At 42.7% G+C, this 20797-nt stretch overlaps 1 protein-coding gene across 4 annotated transcripts in view; it reads right to left on the bottom strand.

The window, feature by feature from the left end:
* Positions 1 to 8889: 8889 nt before the first annotated feature.
* The window catches only part of CBFB (core-binding factor subunit beta), a 32078-nt gene continuing 20170 nt past the window's right edge, over positions 8890 to 20797 (bottom strand). Inside the window, exons 4-6 of one of the 4 annotated variants that reach the window (XM_040329139.1) lie at positions 17200 to 17316; positions 15458 to 15553; positions 8890 to 10340 (exon numbers count right to left, since the gene is read on the bottom strand). In XM_040329139.1, the coding sequence (XP_040185073.1) occupies positions 10278 to 10340; positions 15458 to 15553; positions 17200 to 17316 (276 nt within the window). In that variant the 3' untranslated portion in view covers positions 8890 to 10277. Of the gene's footprint in view, positions 10359 to 15424; positions 15554 to 17199; positions 17317 to 20797 lie in introns of all 4 variants that reach the window. The other 3 variants (XM_040329142.1, XM_040329140.1, XM_040329141.1) reach the window with 3 other exon arrangements.

Below are 20797 nucleotides of genomic sequence, written 5' to 3' on the forward strand. Positions count from 1 at the left end.
AATAAAATATCCAAGCCATCGGGCAATGGTACGAGCCAGGGAACCGGTACTTTCAGAACCAGAACAGCTTCCAATTCCACCCCCTACCCCATTCCTCCTCACCAATATGATAAAAATATAAAAGGATAAAATTCATACCCTAACGCGGTATTAAACCCAAAAGCAAACATTTATTATATTGCAGCTACCAAGTCTTAGAGATGATGGCTGCATTCGTTTTTTTTATACTTTCTTTGGTCTATTTTCATATGGAGATTCAGCCAGTAATTCTGTTGTTTTTCAGAAGAGCAAGGTCTCTTGTAGATGTATCAGTTATAGGGATTGGACAAACCAATTACCACTGACAGGGGTGCTTATAATGATAATTTTTTTATTTATTTATGTAAAACACTGATTGCTGTAATTGCTTATAAAGTACTTTATTAGTTGGAGTTTTGCTGCTATTTGTTACATGTACTAGCAGATGTAAATAAACTAACACTCCCCTTCCCTCAGATTAACAATGTTGCTGTCCAAAAGGTGCCCCCTGTGTTCCTTCATTCAGAGTGGAGGCACACTAATAGAAGAGTTGTGTTAATGGCCAGGTGAAAACAGAAGAAAAATAGCCTAAAGCCTCGTACACACCATCGGACTTCAAAGAAACTTTTCCGTGGATTTTTGTCCGAAGGGAGTTGGCCGGGCACACCCATAGCATACACACGGCAGGACTTTTCCTAAAACTTTCCCAACATCACGTGGCTTTTCTGCTCTTTACCGCCACCCTTTGGTCAACTTCTGCTATTGTTGGTCGATTTTAACATTGGTTCTGGGCATGCGTATTTGTACTTTGTACAAAAGTCTGATCGCTTGCTGTACACACGGTCAGACTAGACACCATCGGACTTTTGTTGCCGAAAAATTTGTCCGTTTACAGAGTGAACTTTTGTCAGATGAAAACCGAAAAATTTTGTCCGATGGAGCGTACACACGGTCAGATTTTTTGGCAAACTTGCTCATTTTAAAGTTTGTTGGCAAAAAATCAGACCGTGTGTACGGGCCTTAAAGGTTTTGTAAAGGAATTTTTTTTCTTTATCTTAATAGCTTCCTTTACATTAATACAGTGCTGTTTTCATGTCCTCATTGTTCGTTTTTGCTCTCAAGTTGCTGTAATTCTTCTTTGATCTCCACACTTCCTGGTTGTCTGTTTCCTGATAACCACAGTACTGGGAGCTTTCTCTCTGTGGTCACTAATCAATGATGTGTGATTACTGTGTGTCTAAAACCCCTCAACACCAATCAGTTTCGTTTTCCAAACCATCACTGCCCTGTATTGGCTCTGTACAGCAGAGAAGCAGGAAACAACATGCAAAAACGAAACTAGAAACTAGATGTACGTGTCTTTTGGCCATCAATTTGTCACCCATCAGTTGATGGAAGAATCAACTTTTGTTTTCAATCTGTTGCCGACAGGGCTAGATTTGTTGTGCGTATTGTCAGCATATTAATACAGTCAGTTACATACAGATTTACTTCAATTAAATGTGAAGTGGTGAGACAAAAGATACTCGTACTCACATAAAGCACAATAACTGTTGATAAGATTGGGTGTTTATTAAAACCAATCCTGTAACATACATTTCCAAGTCATACAGTATTCACCATGACAACATACAAGCACACATGACTTAAAGCAATTAACCGTTCAGGTGCTGGGTGACCTAGAGAGGATAGCAAAAAGACAGTGAAACCTTTTATTTAAAATAAGAGGATAAATCAACAGTATTTTTTAGGACGATTGTATCAGGCACCCAGTTTCTGAGCATAAGGAGTCGTTTTAACTATTTAATGTTTTAATTCCTAAATGCAAAGAAATGTTACACCGATAGAGCACATAAAAAAAAAAAAAAAAATGTGGCACACGTAAAAAAGGTACAAAACTAATGTGTTTAAAAAATAAAATTAAAAAGAGCTGCCTTCAAAATGAGCAGATAGAAAAATTAAGGACATTCCCACCCATGTTTTCTTTAAATGAAACACTCCAGTTGAAAAGAAGATGATTTGCAAAAATACTCGACATTCATTTTTAACTCTACCTAAACCACACAGTACAACTGGTACTATATTGTCCTAGGGACCAGTTCTACATCAAAGCGGATCATTGTGACAATGCTGAAGTAGGGCAGTGATGGTGACCCTTGGCACCCCAGATGTTTTGGAACTACATTTCCCATGATGCTCAACTACATTGCAAAGTGCATAAGCATCATGGGAAATGTAGTTCCAAAACATCTGGGGTGCCAAGGTTCGCCATCACTGTAGTAGAGAATCAAGGGCTTAAATTTACTAGTATTGGAACTGCAGCAATTTCTCCAGATATTTTTCTAGATTATTTAAAAGTGTAATGCAATCACACAGAAATGGAAATACACTTTTAAAATGTTATTTTACCAAATTACCAGCACAAGCCCCCTTGCACTCTTAATGGAGATTTTACAATTTTGGTAGACCCCTGATGTCTCTTCCCCCTTTATCCCCTCAGATCATGGACAGCTACTAAGGCTGTGAACTTTTCAGTGCCGAGCGCTTTCAAATTCAATTAGCACAGTAAAGATCCGATTCATCCACCATTGCTCTCCTTACCATCTCCAGTTCAACAGTACTGGGATCACAAAGGGGCCAGGTGAAGCTGTATAACAAGAGGGCGCTGGCTCTAAAGAAACCTAGCCGCCAATAAGGTTCTATTCACACTAGTGCGACTTCAGAGTTGTACAATTTCTAGTGTGACTTTGATGCGACTTTAAACTCTCTGGATCAAAGACGCATCAAAATTCACCAAGTTACATTGGTTTGAGTGGGTGATGTTGAAAAGAATGGGCTGCAAGTGTGAATGGAGCCTAAGGGCTCTTTCACATGGGACGAATCTGTCATGATCCGCCCTGTGAACCTCAGCTTGCTCAGCGCGGAACGCTCCGCTGATCCCCAGGCGGTCCCCGCACACTGTGCAGGGACCGCCCTGTCAGATCTCCGCTCTACCCTATGGGGGGGGATCGGATGAACATGGACCGTCTGTCCGTGTTCACCCAATCCGATGACGGATGGAAAAAGAGGCATTTCCTCCGTCTGCAAAATCGGAGGATTGCGGACCCGGATGAGATCGGGTGTCAGCGGATGTTCATCCGCTGACACCCGCGATCTCATAGGGATCAATGCATGTCACTTTTTCATCCCTAAAACTGCCAAGAAAAATGACTGGCCAAATGCCTAAAGCTGGCCATAGATGAATATATATGCAATTTTGGGCAATGCGCAGTGTGAATGCGTCGCACATATGTGAACCAGCCTCTTTAACCACTTAGAGCCGGTTCACACTGGGGCAACTCGTCAGACAACTCAAATCAGGTGTCAGCGAATGAACGGATGGATAAAAAAGCGGCAATACGGTCTGCATGTGTGAAAAGGGGCCTAACAAGAGTTTTACAGCTTTAGGCGTTTTTTGTTTAGCCAATAAAACGCTCAGGTCATGTGTTTTCAGGCATTTCCACAAAAGTCTATGGGGCCAGAAACACTTGCAATCTGCCCAAAAAAAAGCTCATGTACGTTGAGTGACAGGCATTTTGCTTCAGGCGACAGAATGCTCAGATGTAAACAGGGGCCATTGAAATGAATGGGATTTGGTTTGTTGGGCGTTTGAGCTACAAGCTGAAAATCGCTCAGGTGTGAACAGGACCTAACACCATTGTGTGAGAGAAGGAAACAGTCACATGCTCCAAGGTTCTGGGTAATCAAGCTGCAATCTCACTCAAAGCAAACCTGTGCTTTGTCAATGCAGGATACAGCAATAGGATCACTTAACTGCTGCACTCCCTAGCTGCAGCTACTCACCTTCTCTTAAAGCAGACCGTCAGTCATTTTTTCAACTTTCCATCTATTAAATCTTCTGCCCTTGTCGTTATAACTTTGGATAGTAAAACATTTTTTTTTCTGCCAGTAAATAACTTATACAGCCCACTTCTTGTTTCTAGTTATTGGCCTAGGCTTATGCCATCATGCACAGCTCTCTCTCATAAAAGTTTGCATGGGGGGGGGGGGGGGGGGTTTGGCGAGTCACAAGAGGGCCAATGAGTCACTTCTGAGAAGTTTTCTTGACAAGATTAATTTGTGATGGGGGTGAAAACGCAGCACACAGCTTGTCTATTGAGGACAGCTCTGTATCTTTCCTTCATTTCTGTACCATCTTGGAAGGGGTTGTGCCCTTTTCCTTCACACCCTCCTCTATGATGCTGACAAATGAAGAAGGATTTTATCTGACAATTCTGCACATTTGAACAGATATACAGAAGAGAAGAAAAACTTAAGTAGGGGGATTGGTTTCATCTCTGTGCATCATCTGAGGTTATTCACTTTACTGGGTGTATGTGAGTTTACATCCACTTTAAGAGAAGGAGAGTAGCTGTAGCTGGGGATTGCAGCAGTTAAGTGAAGCTTTTGCTGTACCCTGCATATATATATCTCAATTATACTTTCAAGTGCCCTGCTCACATCCCTAGATCACAAGGAGATCTGTTAGAAAACAGCAGCATTTTAAAGCGGAGCTCCACCCTAAAGTGGAACTCCCGCTGATCGGAACCCTCCCCCCTCCGTTGTCACATTTGACACCTTTCAGGGGGAGGGGGGGTGCAGATACCTGGCTAAAGACAGGTGTTTGCACCCACTTCTGGCCACACAGTCTCGGGCCGACTGCGGGCATGACGTCACCCCCCCCCCCCTCCCCCCGTTGTGTTCTGGGAACACTCGGCTACCAGTACACAGCGGGAGCCAATCGGCAGGCGTAGCGCGACTCACGCATGCGCTGTAGGGAACTGGGCAGTGAAGCCGGAGCACTTCACTTCCTGGTTCCCTCACCGAGGATGGCGGGGGGCAGCAGAGTGACGAGCGATCGCTGTGGACGGCGCTGGACTCCAGGACAGGTAAGTGTCCTAATATTAAAAGTCATCAGCTGCAGTATTTGTAGCTGCTGGCTTTTAATATTTTTTTTTTTCAGCTTTGATGGCTTTCCACCCACAGGCAGCAGAAAAATGAATATATTTGCAAATCATCATACCAAGTGCAAAAATACTTTTTTTTGACCAATCCCGGATATCCCCCAGAATTCCCAGATTTTAGTTTTAAATATAATGCATAATTCAGACCAAAAAGAACGTTGTGTGATCTGGTTTGTTATATTTTGCTGTCACTTACCTTGGATGTATTTGCAGACAAATGGGCTCCTGCTCTAATCACAGCCACTACTGTACACCGTTTGTGAGACTAGAAATCTGCTATTTAGGGATCAGCGAAGGAACATAAAACCCCAAATAGCCTTTAATTTTTAATGTTGCGTTTACATTTTCTTTGAGGGCTTTTTATATACTGCTTCTGAATTGTGTCGCTGCAAATCTCACAGTTGCCACTCGCCCATGACTTTCCAGGCTTTGTGACAAGGGATTAATGTTATTTACTACAGCAGTCTCAGTTAAAGCTGCACTCCAAACAAAACAAAAATGTATGCATTTATAGGTTCACAAAGTAATTAAGTGTATTTTCAATAGTAGCAAGTAAAAAAATAACCTGAATTTGATTTGGCACCAACCTCTCCCAATCTCTGTACAGCTGAGCTCCGACTGGGAGAAGCATCACGAGGTGCAGATCAGTTATGCAGCGTTGCTCACGTGCCAAACAACGAATAAGCAGACAGGAGAGGTCCAGTCTGCTGCTTCTCATTCACTGTCCAGTCACAGGCTCGTGGCATGGACAAGACTAGTTAGATGTTAGCTTTCACTTACAAAGCTTGCCTTAAAGTGGTTATAAAGCCTAAACATTTCTAAGCTTAATGCATTCTTTGCATTAAAGGATAAGTTGCAGCAATGCAGCATTGGGAACATGTTACCTGTTCTACCTTAAAAACGTGTGGAAAATGTAACATGTTCCCAAAGGTGAACTTATCCTTTAGGCTGGGTTCACACCTGACAGATGCGTCTCACAGCATTGGTCCAGTGCTTCCCTGTTCTGTTTCAGGGACAAATTTTTGCCTGAATTGGGCCCTGAAACGGAGCCAAAGAAGCGCAGTGTTCCTGTGCAAGCCGCTCCGCAGCCACAATGGAGATATGTGAACCAGCTCCATAGAGAGCCGGTCACAATCTCCTGTCATGCGATTGGATATGGATTCCTCTGCATCCAATTTGCATAGGTGTGAACCCAGCCTTCAGATTCGATCCAGTGCTGTGCACATCTGCAGATCTTCTCTCCCCTCACTTCCTGATCTCACAGGATTTGCAGAGGCAGCGGGAGCCATTGGCTCTTATTGCTGTCAATCAAAGCCAGCGACAATGGAGCGGGGATCAAGGCAGAGTACAGTTGTCTGTGGCAATAGCCCACCCGAGTGCCCCCATAGAAAGCGCCTTTCTATGGGGGCACTCGCCAGAGAGTAGGAGCCTGGAGCACCCAAGCAGAGGAGGCTTGGGGCCGCTCTGTGCAATTCCATTGCATAAACCGGTTTGTTCTTTAAAAAAGAAAAACTGCATTTACAACCACTTTAAGTCAATGATTAGCAGAGGTGATAAATAGCTGAGCCATAGTTTGAGAAGTCTCCTGAGCAGCGCAGCCCCCAAAAAAATTGTTAATAAAGAAATAATTATAGAAATTGTAGGCTGGTGATTTGCAACAATGATTTGCCCAAAGAGTGGTAAAATGAAATTGATCTAGACTCTAATCATGCATGCCAGTGGCACTGGCTCTGTGAGCTAAACCAGATTGCTAGATTCCTTATTTTGCTGAACTAGCAGGTAGAAAAGTTTGATGGGTATTAAAACTTTAATCCTGACACCTGTCTTCTGTGATATCACAGGGCATAGTGCTGCCATGTGGCAACACTGGTAGATAAAGGTCTTTTGATATAGAGAATGATTCTGTGTAGAGCCTTTCATTTGTACATCCAAGGTATCAAGGACAACAAGCGTAATCTGCTTTGTGTATAGATTGTTGGTACACATATTAAAGCGTTAAAAGAACTGAAATACAGACATACAAAATAACAGCCTTTCCACCGTCTAACTTTGGGGTTGGACGGCTGTATATTATACATTCCCTGTACCCTTTTTAATTACTATGTCATTCCTGCAATACGAGATGCTTAATAAGTACCATAAAAAAAAACATTAATTACAACAATGAAAGATACAAAAAGCAAAAAAGACTGTAGAGGACCAGTTTACATGCCATTATCCTGCCACATTATGACTACTGCAGTGCTTCTTAAATAATTATTATTGACCTAACGCCAGCAGTACCATGGTTTTTCATCTGGCATATTAAAAGATTTATTCATCCAAAACTGATGATTCAGCCATAGGAGGATGTTGCTGGGCTGAATTGCCAGTGGCTGTTGATAACTTCAAGCAGAACGATCTCAACACCAGAGTTCCTGCCTCTGTCCCATCACATCAGGAGAAGTTTGAAATTCCTGATGCTTTCTCTGTGATGAAATAAATAGAATATCTCTACATAGAGAATGAGAGCCAATTACAATTGCTATGACAGGTGGGCGGGGCTGAGAATTCAAAAGATCCTTAGAAACATGAGAAAGCTGAAAGCTAATCAAGCTGCCAGCATATCCCCTAAAACAAGAATATCAGTTTTGTATGGTGTAAGCCTTAAACACTTAAACCACCAAAAGTAATTTTCCAGGCAAAAAGTTTAAATACAAAGTTAAAAAAAAACATATGCTTACATTTTTACCCACTAAGGTAAAAGGATCTGTAATATGTTCAGGCTGAATTCCAGTATAAAAGACTAATTTTACTACAAGGTTTCCTTGTTACCCTATTAACAGCTAAAATGCCCCCAAAGTTTGTAAACTAGTCAATGCAGAGATGAAAAATCATCACATTTACTTGCCATAATGTTATCAACAGTACTCAAATGTTTTCCTCTTCGTCACATTGAGGAGGGATCTGTGAGGGACCCTCGATCCCATCACTTAGACAGCTGTTCCCACCCTCTCCACAGCCTATCACTCCAGTAAGCACTGGAGAGACAGAACGGAGAGCCAGTGACTAACAAGTACCCTGGATCTCTGCTCACTTGGGGCCGAGAACTAAACGATCAGCGGCCTTTGATTGCTCACTTCTCTGTGTAGAAGCGGCAGGGGACAGATGCAGCATTGGAGTGATGTACAAGTATAAATACCGTATATACTAGAGTATAAGCCGAGGCACCTAGTTTTACCACAAAAAAATGGGAAACGTATTGACTTGAGTATAAGCCTAGGGTGTCCATCTGCGTGCCTCACTTTGCCTCCTTGTGTCCATGACTAGACTTACGTTTAACATGGAAGTATATAGAAGGGCTGCCCGGCTTTGAGAAAAAAAAAAAAAAAAAAAAAAAAAAAAAAAAAAAAAAAAAAAAATCGGTGCTCCCCGGCCGTAGGTCCCCCAGATAGCAAACGTTGCACACTTGTAGAGGAGAACTGGGGCTGTATGTGTGCCAAGTTTCGAGTCCAGGGGACCTATGGCCTGCCGATACCGGGTTCCCACATTTAGCGGAGAAATAACCATTTAACATGGGAGTCTATAGAAGGGGTGCCCGAATTTGAAAAATCTGTGCTCCCCGGGCCAACAAACTTTGCACACTTGTAGAGGAAGAGTGGGGCAATATGTGTGCCAAGCCCCTATATGTGTACGGCTGGCCGGTACCGGGTCCCCAAAGTCCAGGAGATTAGGCGCAAAAAGGTGACTCGAGTATAAGCTGAGGGGGGCATTTTCAGCACAAAAAAAAAGTGCTGAAAAACTCTGCTTATACTCGAGTTTATACGGTATTTATTTTTTAAGGATACCACACTTCTCTTTTCTAAAAAATAAATAAATGCAAATTTTTTTGCAAGTAAAAAAGAAATGTGCATCATTTGTAGCTGTCTGCCCATACCCCATACGGGCAGGCAGTTACTGAATGACAGGGCAAATTAACTACTAGAGCGCTCACAAGGTCCATGGTAGTTAATTGAGAACTACAAGCAGTCAGCGGCAAAGGCTGTCGATACTTCATTCATTTTCAGAATCCCCGCTGTCACAATTAGAATGGGAATCAGGCAGAGGCTGCAGGAGCGGAACCACGTTGCATGTTCTACCCAAAGAACGGGTAGAATATGTTCCCAAAGGTGAACTTATCCTTTAATGCCATTCTTCTGATATCCACTAGTCAGTGAGATCACTCTGCCCCTTCCTAGTTCAGTATTACTCCCCCCTGCTCACTGGACAGGTATGGATTCACTGTCCAATGAGGAGACTGGACTACTGAAAGTAAGATTAATTGCTTACCAAGGAACTGCTTGGGTATATATGCATATGCATTTCAACTGTGTATTTAGTGGCTTGCCTGAAGAAGTTTTGCAAAAGGTAACCATCATATTTTTTTTCAATGCATACCCAGTTTTGAACATTCCGTGCCCAAAGAAATGTATTCAAATTTGCTACAATTCAGATATGATGCTTATGTGGACCTCATAAATAATTAAATGGCCAACAAAATAATAAAATGTAAATATGATGTAATGCCTGCTTAGTTTAAAATCAAATATTGTTCTAACCTGCCTTAAAATGTGCCAAAAGCTAGGGGGGAAAAAAAAGGTGGAGTGACACCTTACAGTAAACAAGTCAAACTGTTGATGATTCAAAATGAGCATATATGAGAAAGACCTGTGTAAGCCAAGATTACCATCTAGAAACACTGCATTTCAAAATGATGTGTAGATCTAGAGATACAGGCATGTGAAGGTATACACAAATATTGACTTTGTATAAAAGTCATGTTCAGCTCCAGCCTCTCCATTATAGTTAACCAATAGACAGTTTAAGGAGATGGAAAGGACTGGAGTCAAGCCAAACTTTTACAGGAGATGGTTTTGCATGCAATTTTACAGAATGCATTACTCATTATGGCATGTGGATTCACCAGAAAATAACCAAAGTTTGCCAACTTTACATATCCAACATCATCCAATGCAGGAAGCATCTTTACCAAAAACACATTTTGTAGAAAAATCATGACCTATCATCAAACCGTTAATAAGACCCTACAGCCATCTGTGTGCAGATCACATGTGGCTTAGAGCTTGCATAGAGCGGGCTGACATTAACCGTTTGTTGAGGGTGTGGGGAGCATGCGTAGAGACAGGTGGCCGGCAGGTCAGATGTCAGGAGATTGTCACAGGCTTTTCTTCTCCTGGTGCTGAAGATGGCCGAGATCGGAAGCTGAGGACTTTGGATTTAGCGGAGTTTCATATCATCCCCGCTTCCAAGACCCACAGTGGGGTCCTGCTGTCGCCGAGCCTACACCAAAGAGAAATTCTATTTAAAGTTAACATAGCATTGTAGGGGCGAGAGCTGGGATTTTCAGAATATAAAAACAGTACAGAAACAGGGGAACAAAAATACTTGGTAATGGATAGGAAAGTACATTGAATTTTCAGTAGTTATTAATGTGTTGCCCTAATTTTTAAATGGGAATTTCACATTGGTTTTCCATATTTTTTTTATTGCATCAAATATTAAACATACATACAGTTGCATGAAAAAAGTATGTGAACCCTTTTGGAAGGATACGGATTTCTGCACAAATTGGTCATAAAATGTGATCTGATCTTCATCTAAGACACAACAATAGACAATCACAGTCTGCTTAAACTAATGACACAAATTAAATGTTACCATGTTTTTTTTTTAACACACCATGTAAACATTCACAGTGCAGGTGGAAAAAGTATGTGAACCCCTAGACTAATGACATCTCCAAGAGCCAATTAGAGTGAGGTGTCAGCCAACTGGAGTCCAATCAATGAGATGGGAGGTGTTGGTTACAGCTGCCCTGTCCTTTAAAAAAATAATAAAAAAAACACACACACACACACACACCCCACTTCTGGGTTTGCTTTTCACGAGAAGCATTGCCTGATGTGAATGATGCCTCGCACAAAAGAGCTCTCAGAAGACTTACAATTCAGAATTGTTGAGTTGCATAAATCTGGAAAGGGTTATAAAAGTATCTCCAAAAGCCTTGCGGTTCATCAGTCCACGGTAAGACAAATTGTTTATAAATGGAGAAAGTTCAGCACTGCTGCTACTCTCCCTAGGAGTGGCCGTCCTGTAAAGATGACTGCAAGAGCACAGCGCAGACTGCTCAATGAGGTGAAGAAGAATCCTAGAGTGTCAGCTAAAGACTTACACAAGTCTCTGGCATATGCCAACATCCCTGTTAGCGAATCTATCATATGTAAAACACTAAAGAATAGATTTCATGGGAGGATACCACAGAGGAAGCCACTGCTGTCCAAAAAAACATTGCTGCACTTTACAGTTTGCACAAGAGCACCTGGATGTTCCACAGCAGTACTGGCAAAATATTCTGTGGACAGATGAAACCAAAGTTGAGTTGTTTGGAAGAAACACACAACACTGTGTGGAGAAAAAGAGGCACAGCACACCAACATCAAAACCTCATCCCAACTGTGAAGTATGGTCAGGGCCTGGACGGATTGCCATCATCAAAGGAAAAATGAATTACCAAGTTTATCAAGACATTTTTCAGGAGAACTTAAGGCCATCTGTCCAACAGCTGAAGCTCAACAGAAGATGGGTGTTGCAACAAGACAACGACCTAAAGCATAGAAGTAAATCAACAACAGAATGGCTTAAACAAAAGAAAATACGCCTTCTGGAGTGGCCCAGTCAGAGTCCTGACCTCAACCCGATTGAGATGCTGTGGCATGACCTCAAGAAAGCGATTCACACCAGACATCCCAAGAATATTGCTGAACCGAAACAGTTCTGTAAAGAGAAATGGTCAAGAATTACTCCTGACCGTTGTGCACGTCTGATCTGCAACTACAGGAAACGTTTGGTGGAAGTTATTGCTGCCAAAGGAGGTTCAACCAGTTATTAAAGCCAAGGGTTCACATACTTTTTCCACGTGCACTGTGAATGTTTACATGGTGTGTTCAATAAAAACATGGTAACATTTAATTCTTTGTGTGTTATTAGTTTAAGCAGACTGTGATTGTCTATTGTTGTGACTTAGATGAAGATCAGATCACATTTTATGACCAATTTGTGCAGAAATCCATATCATTCTAAAAGGGTTCACATACTTTTTCTTGCAACTGTATGTAGATAAACCACTAAAGGGAACTCTGAATGGAAATCAATTATCTTCAAATAGCTCAAAAACTGTACAATACAATAGGATATCATCTACACAGGCAGTGAACGGTTTTCAGTGGGTCAGAAGACCCATAAAACTGCATTGTGAGAAAAGGCAGTAAAGCACATTTGTACATACACACACACACACACACACACACACACACACTATAACATTATATATATCATACATACATACATACATACATACATACACACACATATATATATATATATCACACATACACATACACACACAGAGTTATACAAATAACAAGGGTTATTACGATGACTTGGTGGAAATGAGGCTATGATCCTAGAATGATTCCACAAAGAAATGTGTATTGTTCAGGAGACTGACATGAAAGCAGTCTGTATAGTGATTTGCAGTGTATGACAGTATACTTACTAATATCGGATTTGCCTCTGGTTCTATTTTGCATGCTCTGTAAAAACTTTGCATAATAAAAACTTTTTTGTTTGCCTGCTTTGTGCACTGAATGTAATTTTGGAGGAGGTAGAAGAAGAAAGAAGACTGGACATGGTCCCAGAAGGAGAGGGAATCCTGCCCACCATCATTTGTCTATATGGCGGGGCGGAAGGTGGTTAAAGTACTACTAAACCCAGGACCCTGCATTCACTATATCTGGTTTTCCACAAAACATGGAAATGCAATTATTTTAGTAAATATAAACTGCAAAATACCTTTTCTCATCAGCAGTATATAGCAGTCTTATAACTTCTATTCGTGTCTGGTTAAACTTTTTTATTCTTCTCCCACTGTCCTATGAGGCTGCAGGACCCCTGACCCTCTGTCTTGACAGTGCTGATTTGCCCTGTGCCGATCACATACACCCTCCCAAAAAAAAAAACTCTCCAGCAATACACATCAAACTGAGCATGTGCAGAGCGACTACAAAAAGGTTTTGTCTGATCAGCAGACGGATTGGGGACAGTAAAAGAAGGGGAGGATCAGAGAGGCAGGATCAACTAGCCTTTTTGCACAATGCAGAGGATTAACCCCACAGTGAGTATAACAAGCATACTTTACTACATATACAGACTGATTTTACTGTTGTGAGTTTAGTAAAACTTTAAATACGTAGAAAAGTGGCTGGCACCATGCATAACATTACTGTACCAGCAAAATTCAGTACACGGAAAGGCCCAGGACATATTTTAGGCTCAGCAACATGCCCATTACTGCGCTTATAGGGATTTGTTGTATGTGGTTACTGTCAGTTATTGCAATTGTACATTGTTCTTGATTACAAAGAACAAGACTGTTAAAGCTATATCAAGTTTGTATCAAAAACTATATTAAAAAATAAAAATAAAACCCTAACAAGCAAGGATGCAAAAGACTTGCTAAAAGAAAGAAATAGCAAAATGAACTGTTAACATTTGAACAGCAGAGGGCGCTCCTATCCACCCATACGCATGTCTACAATTTGAAATCACAAGTTGACATATTGTGGTGAGGAAATGGAGCTAAGCATGCAGGCCTGTGGTAGATTCATAAAGGGGTGGCTGACAATGCAAAAACTGAGTGGAAGAGGTTTGACACGTCAGAAAAGGCTTGAATGAGAGCACACAGCTCAGAAAAAGATGAACCAATCTGTGCAAAGAAAGAAAAACCATGAGGCTGAACGCACTACGTGGCGATCAAGAGCCAGGTCAGAGGATTTAGACAATTGTTTTAAAAAGTGACATCACAGCAGTTGTAAAACATTACTTGCCACTGTGTCCTGCATTGTAGTGGTGGGCACTTCAGCAGGGACCCCTGACATCACTAATGGGCCAAGTGAGGCTGGTCGGTACTTCTGGTTGGAAAGCCTTCACACTTTAGTAGTAGTACTGAATTGTAAGTGCTTTGCAATGTTAATGCAACATGTCCCTAACCAAACATAGCATGTCTGCACCCCCGACTGTCTCCTATAGCTTGCCTGCGAGGTCAGTCTCCTGTAGCAGGCGCGCAGCCCCCCAGTCAGTCTCCTGTAGCAGGCGCGCAGCCCCAGCCAGTCTCCTGTAGCAGGCGCGCAGCCCCAGCCAGTCTCCTGTAGCAGGCGCGCAGCCCCAGCCAGTCTCCTGTAGCAGGCGCGCAGCCCCAGCCAGTCTCCTGTAGCAGGCGCGCAGCCCCAGCCAGTCTCCTGTAGCAGGCGCGCAGCCCCAGCCAGTCTCCTGTAGCAGGCGCGCAGCCTCAGTCAGTCTCCTGTAGCAGGCGCGCAGCCTCAGTCAGTCTCCTGTAGCAGGCGCGCAGCCTCAGTCAGTCTACTGTAGCAGGTCTCCAGCATCTAACAGTTTTCTGTAGCACTACATTTACTGAATATTACATGGGGCCCTTTGGTGATGCAAGTGACTACAGCAGAAATTCCCTACACCTTAAGGGCCCATGTGACCAGGGTTATACCCCTACCAGTCCTGAGTGATACCCAATGATGCTGCTGGGCTGCGTCAGTGGGAAAGGGAACCTCATTACCAGTTATGACACCCATACATTACAAACCCATCATTCCAATATACTGCTCTAATCATACCATTTGTGGGCATTTTTTGATCATATCAGTTTTAATGCTTTGCAATTTCTAATTACATGCATGTTATAAGCAAACATTTTTCTTATATCTGATCTCAGAAAGGGTAAACATTTATTGCATAAAATACCTCAATTCATCAGATCTCTCCATAGGAGACAGCAGCGCTGCACAAGCCCCTCCCCACTCAGTGAGCAGAGAGGGGCTTGTCATCCGCCGGCTCAGCCGAGATATCTCCCGCTGAGCCGGTGGACTTCGTAGCGACAGAGTCCACCTCGTATGGAAGAGGCCTTATGGGTAACGTTGATCCGGGGAAAATCAGATTGCCTCTCGGGGGATCAGGAAGGAATTTTTTCCCCATGCTGTAGCAAATTGGATCGTGCTCTGCTGGGGTTTTTCGCCTTCCTCTGGATCAACTGTGGGTGAAGGATTGTGTATATGGGACTGTATTATTTTCGGATGAACTAGATGGACTGGTGTCTTTTCAACCTGGCTATGTAACTATGTATGCATTGAGCAGGGATATGGTATGGTTAAATGAAAATGTTCAAAAGATGGTGTTGTGATGATTCAATATCACAACATTTTTTATTTTTCTACATTTATGTCTTCAATGTACAGGTTCTTCCCCGCTAGACTGGGAACTCATGCACACAATACTTATTATTACTCAGGGGTACTGACCAGTTAAGGGCAGCGTGGTCGTAAAACTCTCACCTCCATTTCCTCCCGGTGAGAGCGATCTCTGTCCTCAAATTCTCGGGTTCTCCTGCGAGCTTCCTCAAACGCCTGCTGGGCCAGAGCATCTTCCTGCTGCAAGACAAGTACAATCAAGTCTGCCAGGTTTCCAGGCTTAGAGATCTGAACTGCATTTCTATAAAGGACCTCTTTCCAAACATAATATGAAGTAATGCTGGTTGCCTTCCAGGCCCAGGATGCTGAGTGCACTTTGTGGCTAAACATAATCCATTATGCTGGTATATGTAAAACTGATGCTGTTCTTCAAAAGACTCACACAAAGAAAACTAACAATCTTACATGCAATGAGATTTAATTTCTTAGACCCCTTTCACACTGGGGGAGTTTTTCAGGCGCTTTAGTGCTAAAAATAGCACCTGTAAAAAGCGATTTCACACTGGGGCGCTGCGCTGTCAGGGTTGTCAAAAAAAGTCCTGCCAGCAGCTTCTTTGCAGCGCATTAGGAGCGGTAAATACACTGCTCCTAAAGTGCCCCTGCCTATTGAAATCAATGGGGAGCACCGCCGGAAAAACACAGCGGCGCTTTTTAACCCCACTAGCGACCAAAAAGTGCTGCAAAAACAATGGTACCGCCGACGCCCGGGTGCCTTCAGTGTGAAAGGGCTCTGAAATGAAGGAATCAGAATGCTCCTGGTGACTACTCTTTAAATAAACCCCAAAGCAAGCAATTGGCTGCTTCATTCTGATTCCAAATGGTATCATCTGCATCCATCTCTCCCTGTGTGAGAAAGATAGATAGATAGAGTTATTACTGCAGATATACAGTTAAGGCTAAAGCCTCGTACACACGATCGGATTTTCTGGCAGAAATTGTGTGATGGCCAGCCGTTTGTAGGCTCCATTGGACAATTGTTGTCAGAATTGTCGCCCAAAAAAATGTGGGGAAGCATGCTTTAAAATTTTCCAACAACAAATGTGTGTACACAAGTCCGGTGGGAAAAAATCCAAAGTAAAAAACATGCATGCTCAGATGCAATGCTAACCATGACACAACATTAGCAGAATTTCCCCCAATGGTGGTTCTAAAAAGCTGAAAAAACACATAGTTTCATGTTTGTTGGCCAACAATTCTTTGCCGTTTGTATGCAATACAAGTTCACGGCCAACACCCTTTCGAACAAAATTCCGAGGCTTTGTCTTTGGAAAATCCGATCGTGTGTACGAGGCTTTAGATTACCAGCACACCAGGAATCTTCAGAATGAGGCAATTAAGGCCTCTATAAGTAATCCAGAGGATTACTACTGATTGCTGTATCCTGATTGCTGCATTGTGAGTGAAGGAGAGCAGTGAACAGAAATACTTCTGAAGAGGTGAGGTGCTGTTGATTTTTCTGTGTGATAAAAATCAAAAAGACTATTTGTTTTTCTGTTGTATGACCAGCGGTGTCTACCCAGCAGTAGGCTGTGCCAGACTCCATAGATAGGTTCTTGTGTGGTGAAGGTAGACGCCCCAAGTGGCCAGGGTTTATTTTAGGTTTTATTTTGTTTATGCTGTTTGGATGCTTGCACTTGTTTCCAGCAAGATGGAAGAATAAACCAAATTCTTTGTTTTCAACCGTCTTCGGCTGTTTCTCTGTATCGTTCCGTGTGTAGTGAACCCATCCAGGGGGTATACAAAATTTTTATATATAATTTATATAATTTATATATATATATAAAATAGGTCTGACCTGCAGGTACCAGAGACAAATCTTTACTAACCTGCGCTCGTTCCTCATCGAATTCTAGGCATCCCATGCCATCCAACCTCTGGAGGTCAATCCATCCCTTCCACATGACACAGACACCATTTAGGATCATTGGAGCCTTTAAGTATACCTAAAATAGAAGAAGGGATTGTGTTTAATCATTTCACCAAGACGTCCAGGAAGATATAGTACTGATGTTATAATGTATCCATTATACAAAGAAACGCTACATTTTATTGCAACTTGTGTAAGAACCAGAACTTGTCTTGTTAGCCCCCTGTGACAACACACTGGAGCCAATCAAGAGCACATGTACTGACAGTATTAGAGAATAGAGTAAGAACTCACCACAGTGCTGCTGCTCCTTTACTCTCCAATAAGCATGATGGAGGATGGCTCTTGACCAAACTATGTTGATGCCACAATATCGGCCCAGAGACTGACTGTGCTTTTTGGCAGTGGTGACTACATCACAAATAGGCTGCACAGAAATACAATTTAAGGCTTAAAGTGGTTGTAAAGGCTGAAGTTTTTCAGCCTTTGCAGCTCCCCCCCCCCCCCCTCATATTTACGCAAGCCCAATCTTGATCCATCGATGTGCACGGGAGCCAAGTCTCTCCCTCCTGATTGGCTGAGCAGTAGCCTGCTGTCAAGCCCAGCCAGTGAGTCGGGAGCGGGACTGAACCACGCTCTCTGTGTTATGGACACAGAGAGCTGTCTCGAAAGCGAGCACACACAAGTGCATCCACAGCAAGCAGCTTGCTATGAGGGCACTCGGCAGGGGCTCCAAACTCCGGCAGGGGACCCGAGAAGAGGAGGATCAGGGCTGCTCTGTGCAAATACACTGCACAGAGCAGGCGCGTATGACAGGTTTGTTATTTTTATTACAATCACTTTAACATTCTGAATATGTGTTTTAACAGTGCTTTCAATTGTTTGGTTACAGCTGAGCTTGGGACTATTTAATTAAAGTTGATCTTCACCCTCTGAATAAAATTCCCTTCTCTCCATCCCCTCCCCTACTATACACAAATAGTGCCTATTATATACAAATAGTCACCCTATTCAATGCACAAGCTGTGTGGCAATCCTGTATAAAATGATTGACCTATTGGATAGGTTTCTTATTGGGGATTGACCCAGAGAGCCACATTCCCCGACCCTCGTCTTCTATTGTGAAGCAGGAATGTGTGACCTGTGCAGTGACTGAAAAGATGTATGCATGGAGCAGTATATGGAACACGTGGCTGTGGGTTGTTCCATACACAGGAAAAGGACGCTGTGCTGCACAGGCCGTGGTTTCAGCTCTATTTACTTGTGGCAGTGAGAGGGAAAGAACTTCCTGTCTGATCACATACACTTTGCAGTATAAGCCAAGCACACAGAAATAGGCCGTCTTACAGCGCTACTAGGAAGAGCGAGAGCGAGAGAGAGAGCGCAAGAGAAAGAGAGAGCGCGAGAGAGAGAGCGCAAGAGAAAGAGAGAGAGAGCGCGAGAGAGAGAGCGCAAGAGAAAGAGAGAGAGAGCGCGAGAGAAAGAGAGCGAGAGAGAGAGAGCGAGAGAGCGCAAGAGAGAGAGAGAGAGAGAGAGAGAGAGAGAGAGAGAGAGAGAGAGAGAGAGAGCGTGCAAGAGAAAGAGAGAGAGAGAGAGAGAGAGAGAGAGAGAGAGCGCAAGAGAAAGAGAGAGAGAGCGCGCAAGAGAAAGAGAGCGCGCAAGAGAGAGAGAGAGAGAGCGCGCGCGCAAGAGAAAGAGAGAGAGAGAGAGAGAGAGAGAGAGCGCGAGAGAAAGAGAGAGAGAGAGAGCGCGAGCGCAAGAGAAAGAGAGAGAGCGAGCGCAAGAGAAAGAGAGAGAGCGAGCGCAAGAGAAAGAGAGAGAGCGAGCGCAAGAGAAAGAGAGAGAGCGAGCGCAAGAGAAAGAGAGAGAGCGAGCGCAAGAGAAAGAGCGAGCGCAAGAGAGAGAGCGAGCGCAAGAGAAAGAGAGAGAGCGAGCGCAAGAGAAAGAGCGCGAGAGAGAGAGAGCGCAAGAGAAAGAGAGAGCGAAAGAGAGAGCGAGAGAAAGAGAGAGCGAAAGAGAGAGCGAGAGAAAGAGAGAGCGAGACAGACAGACAGACAGACAGACAGACAGACAGAGAGAGAGAGAGAGAGAGAGACAGAGACAGAAAGACAGAGACAGACAGAGACAGAGAGAAATTTAACCCCCAACGATTCAATACGAATGTAATAAAAAAATAAATTATATTATGAAGGTTTATTACCTCCAGATACATAAACCTACATAAAAGAGGCTGATTTACTAAAGGATTCTTCATCTAATAATTTGCTAGAATATGCACTTCAATTATCCAATCACGTAAAAAAAAAAAAAGAAAAAAAAAAAAAGGCCCGTTTACTTATTCCATCTGCATGTGATTGAGTAACTGAAGAGTACAAATGGGCCTGTTTGGATGTTCTTCATAACCCACATGACCAAGCCTGCCAGGAAGCTGTCACATGATGAGCCAATCATCTGGGAGGCAGAGACATCCCCAGTCCCATAGCTGCCTGTAAACATGTCACTTATATATCTGGGGCACCTTCAGCACTCTGGACAGCAGTCACACTCTGGCATCATCACTTACAAGGTAGCATCAACAGTCCTGCACTGTACATAGGGAGGGCGAGGGCCCAGCCACAAACTGAAGAGGACCGAGACAAGTATACAGCTTATTCCTCTACCCCTACATTTAAACAGGTAACCATTGTAGAGTTTGGACCTCCCTACGGGAAAAAACAAAACAAAAAACACACTTCAGCCCCGGAGGATTTGGCTGCCCAATGACTGGGCCACTTTTTGCGATTCGGCACTGCGTCGCTTTAACGGCCAATTGCGCGGTCGTGAGACGTGGCTCCCAAACAAAATTTACGTCTCCCCCCCCCCCCCCCACAAATAGAGCTTTTTTTGGTGGTATTTGATCACCTCTGCGGTTTTTATTTTTGCTCTATAAACAAAAATATAGCAACAATTTTGAAAAAAATATATATATATATTTTTTACTATAAAATCCCCCCCAACTATATATATATATATATATATATATATATATATATATATATATATATATATATATATATATATATATATATATATATATATATATATATATATATATATATATATATATATATATATATATACATACACACACATATATACACGTTTTTCTTCAGTTTAGGCCGATACGTATTCTTTAAAAAAAAAAAAAAAAAAACACACACACACGCATATGAGATTATCGATTGGTTTGCGCAAAAGTTAAAACAAAGAATCCTTTGTTTTGACTATATGCAACAGGGATGGAAGTGTGTTACTGGGTACAGTTTTATGGCATTTTTTTTTTTTACTAGTAATGGCGGCGAGCAGCGATTTTTATCGTGACTGCGTCATTATGGCGGACATATCGGACACTTTTGACGCCATTTTGGTACCATTCACATTTATTCAGCTATCAGTCCTATAAAAATGCACTGATTACTGTATAATATGTGACTGGCAGGAAAGGGGTTAACCACTAGGGGGCAAATAAGGTGCTAAGTGTGTCCTAGGGAGTGATTCTAACTGTGTGAGGACGTGGC

Source organism: Rana temporaria, chromosome 11 (genome assembly GCF_905171775.1).
Source record: "Rana temporaria chromosome 11, aRanTem1.1, whole genome shotgun sequence".
In the NCBI taxonomy this organism is placed as follows: Eukaryota; Metazoa; Chordata; class Amphibia; order Anura; family Ranidae; genus Rana; species Rana temporaria.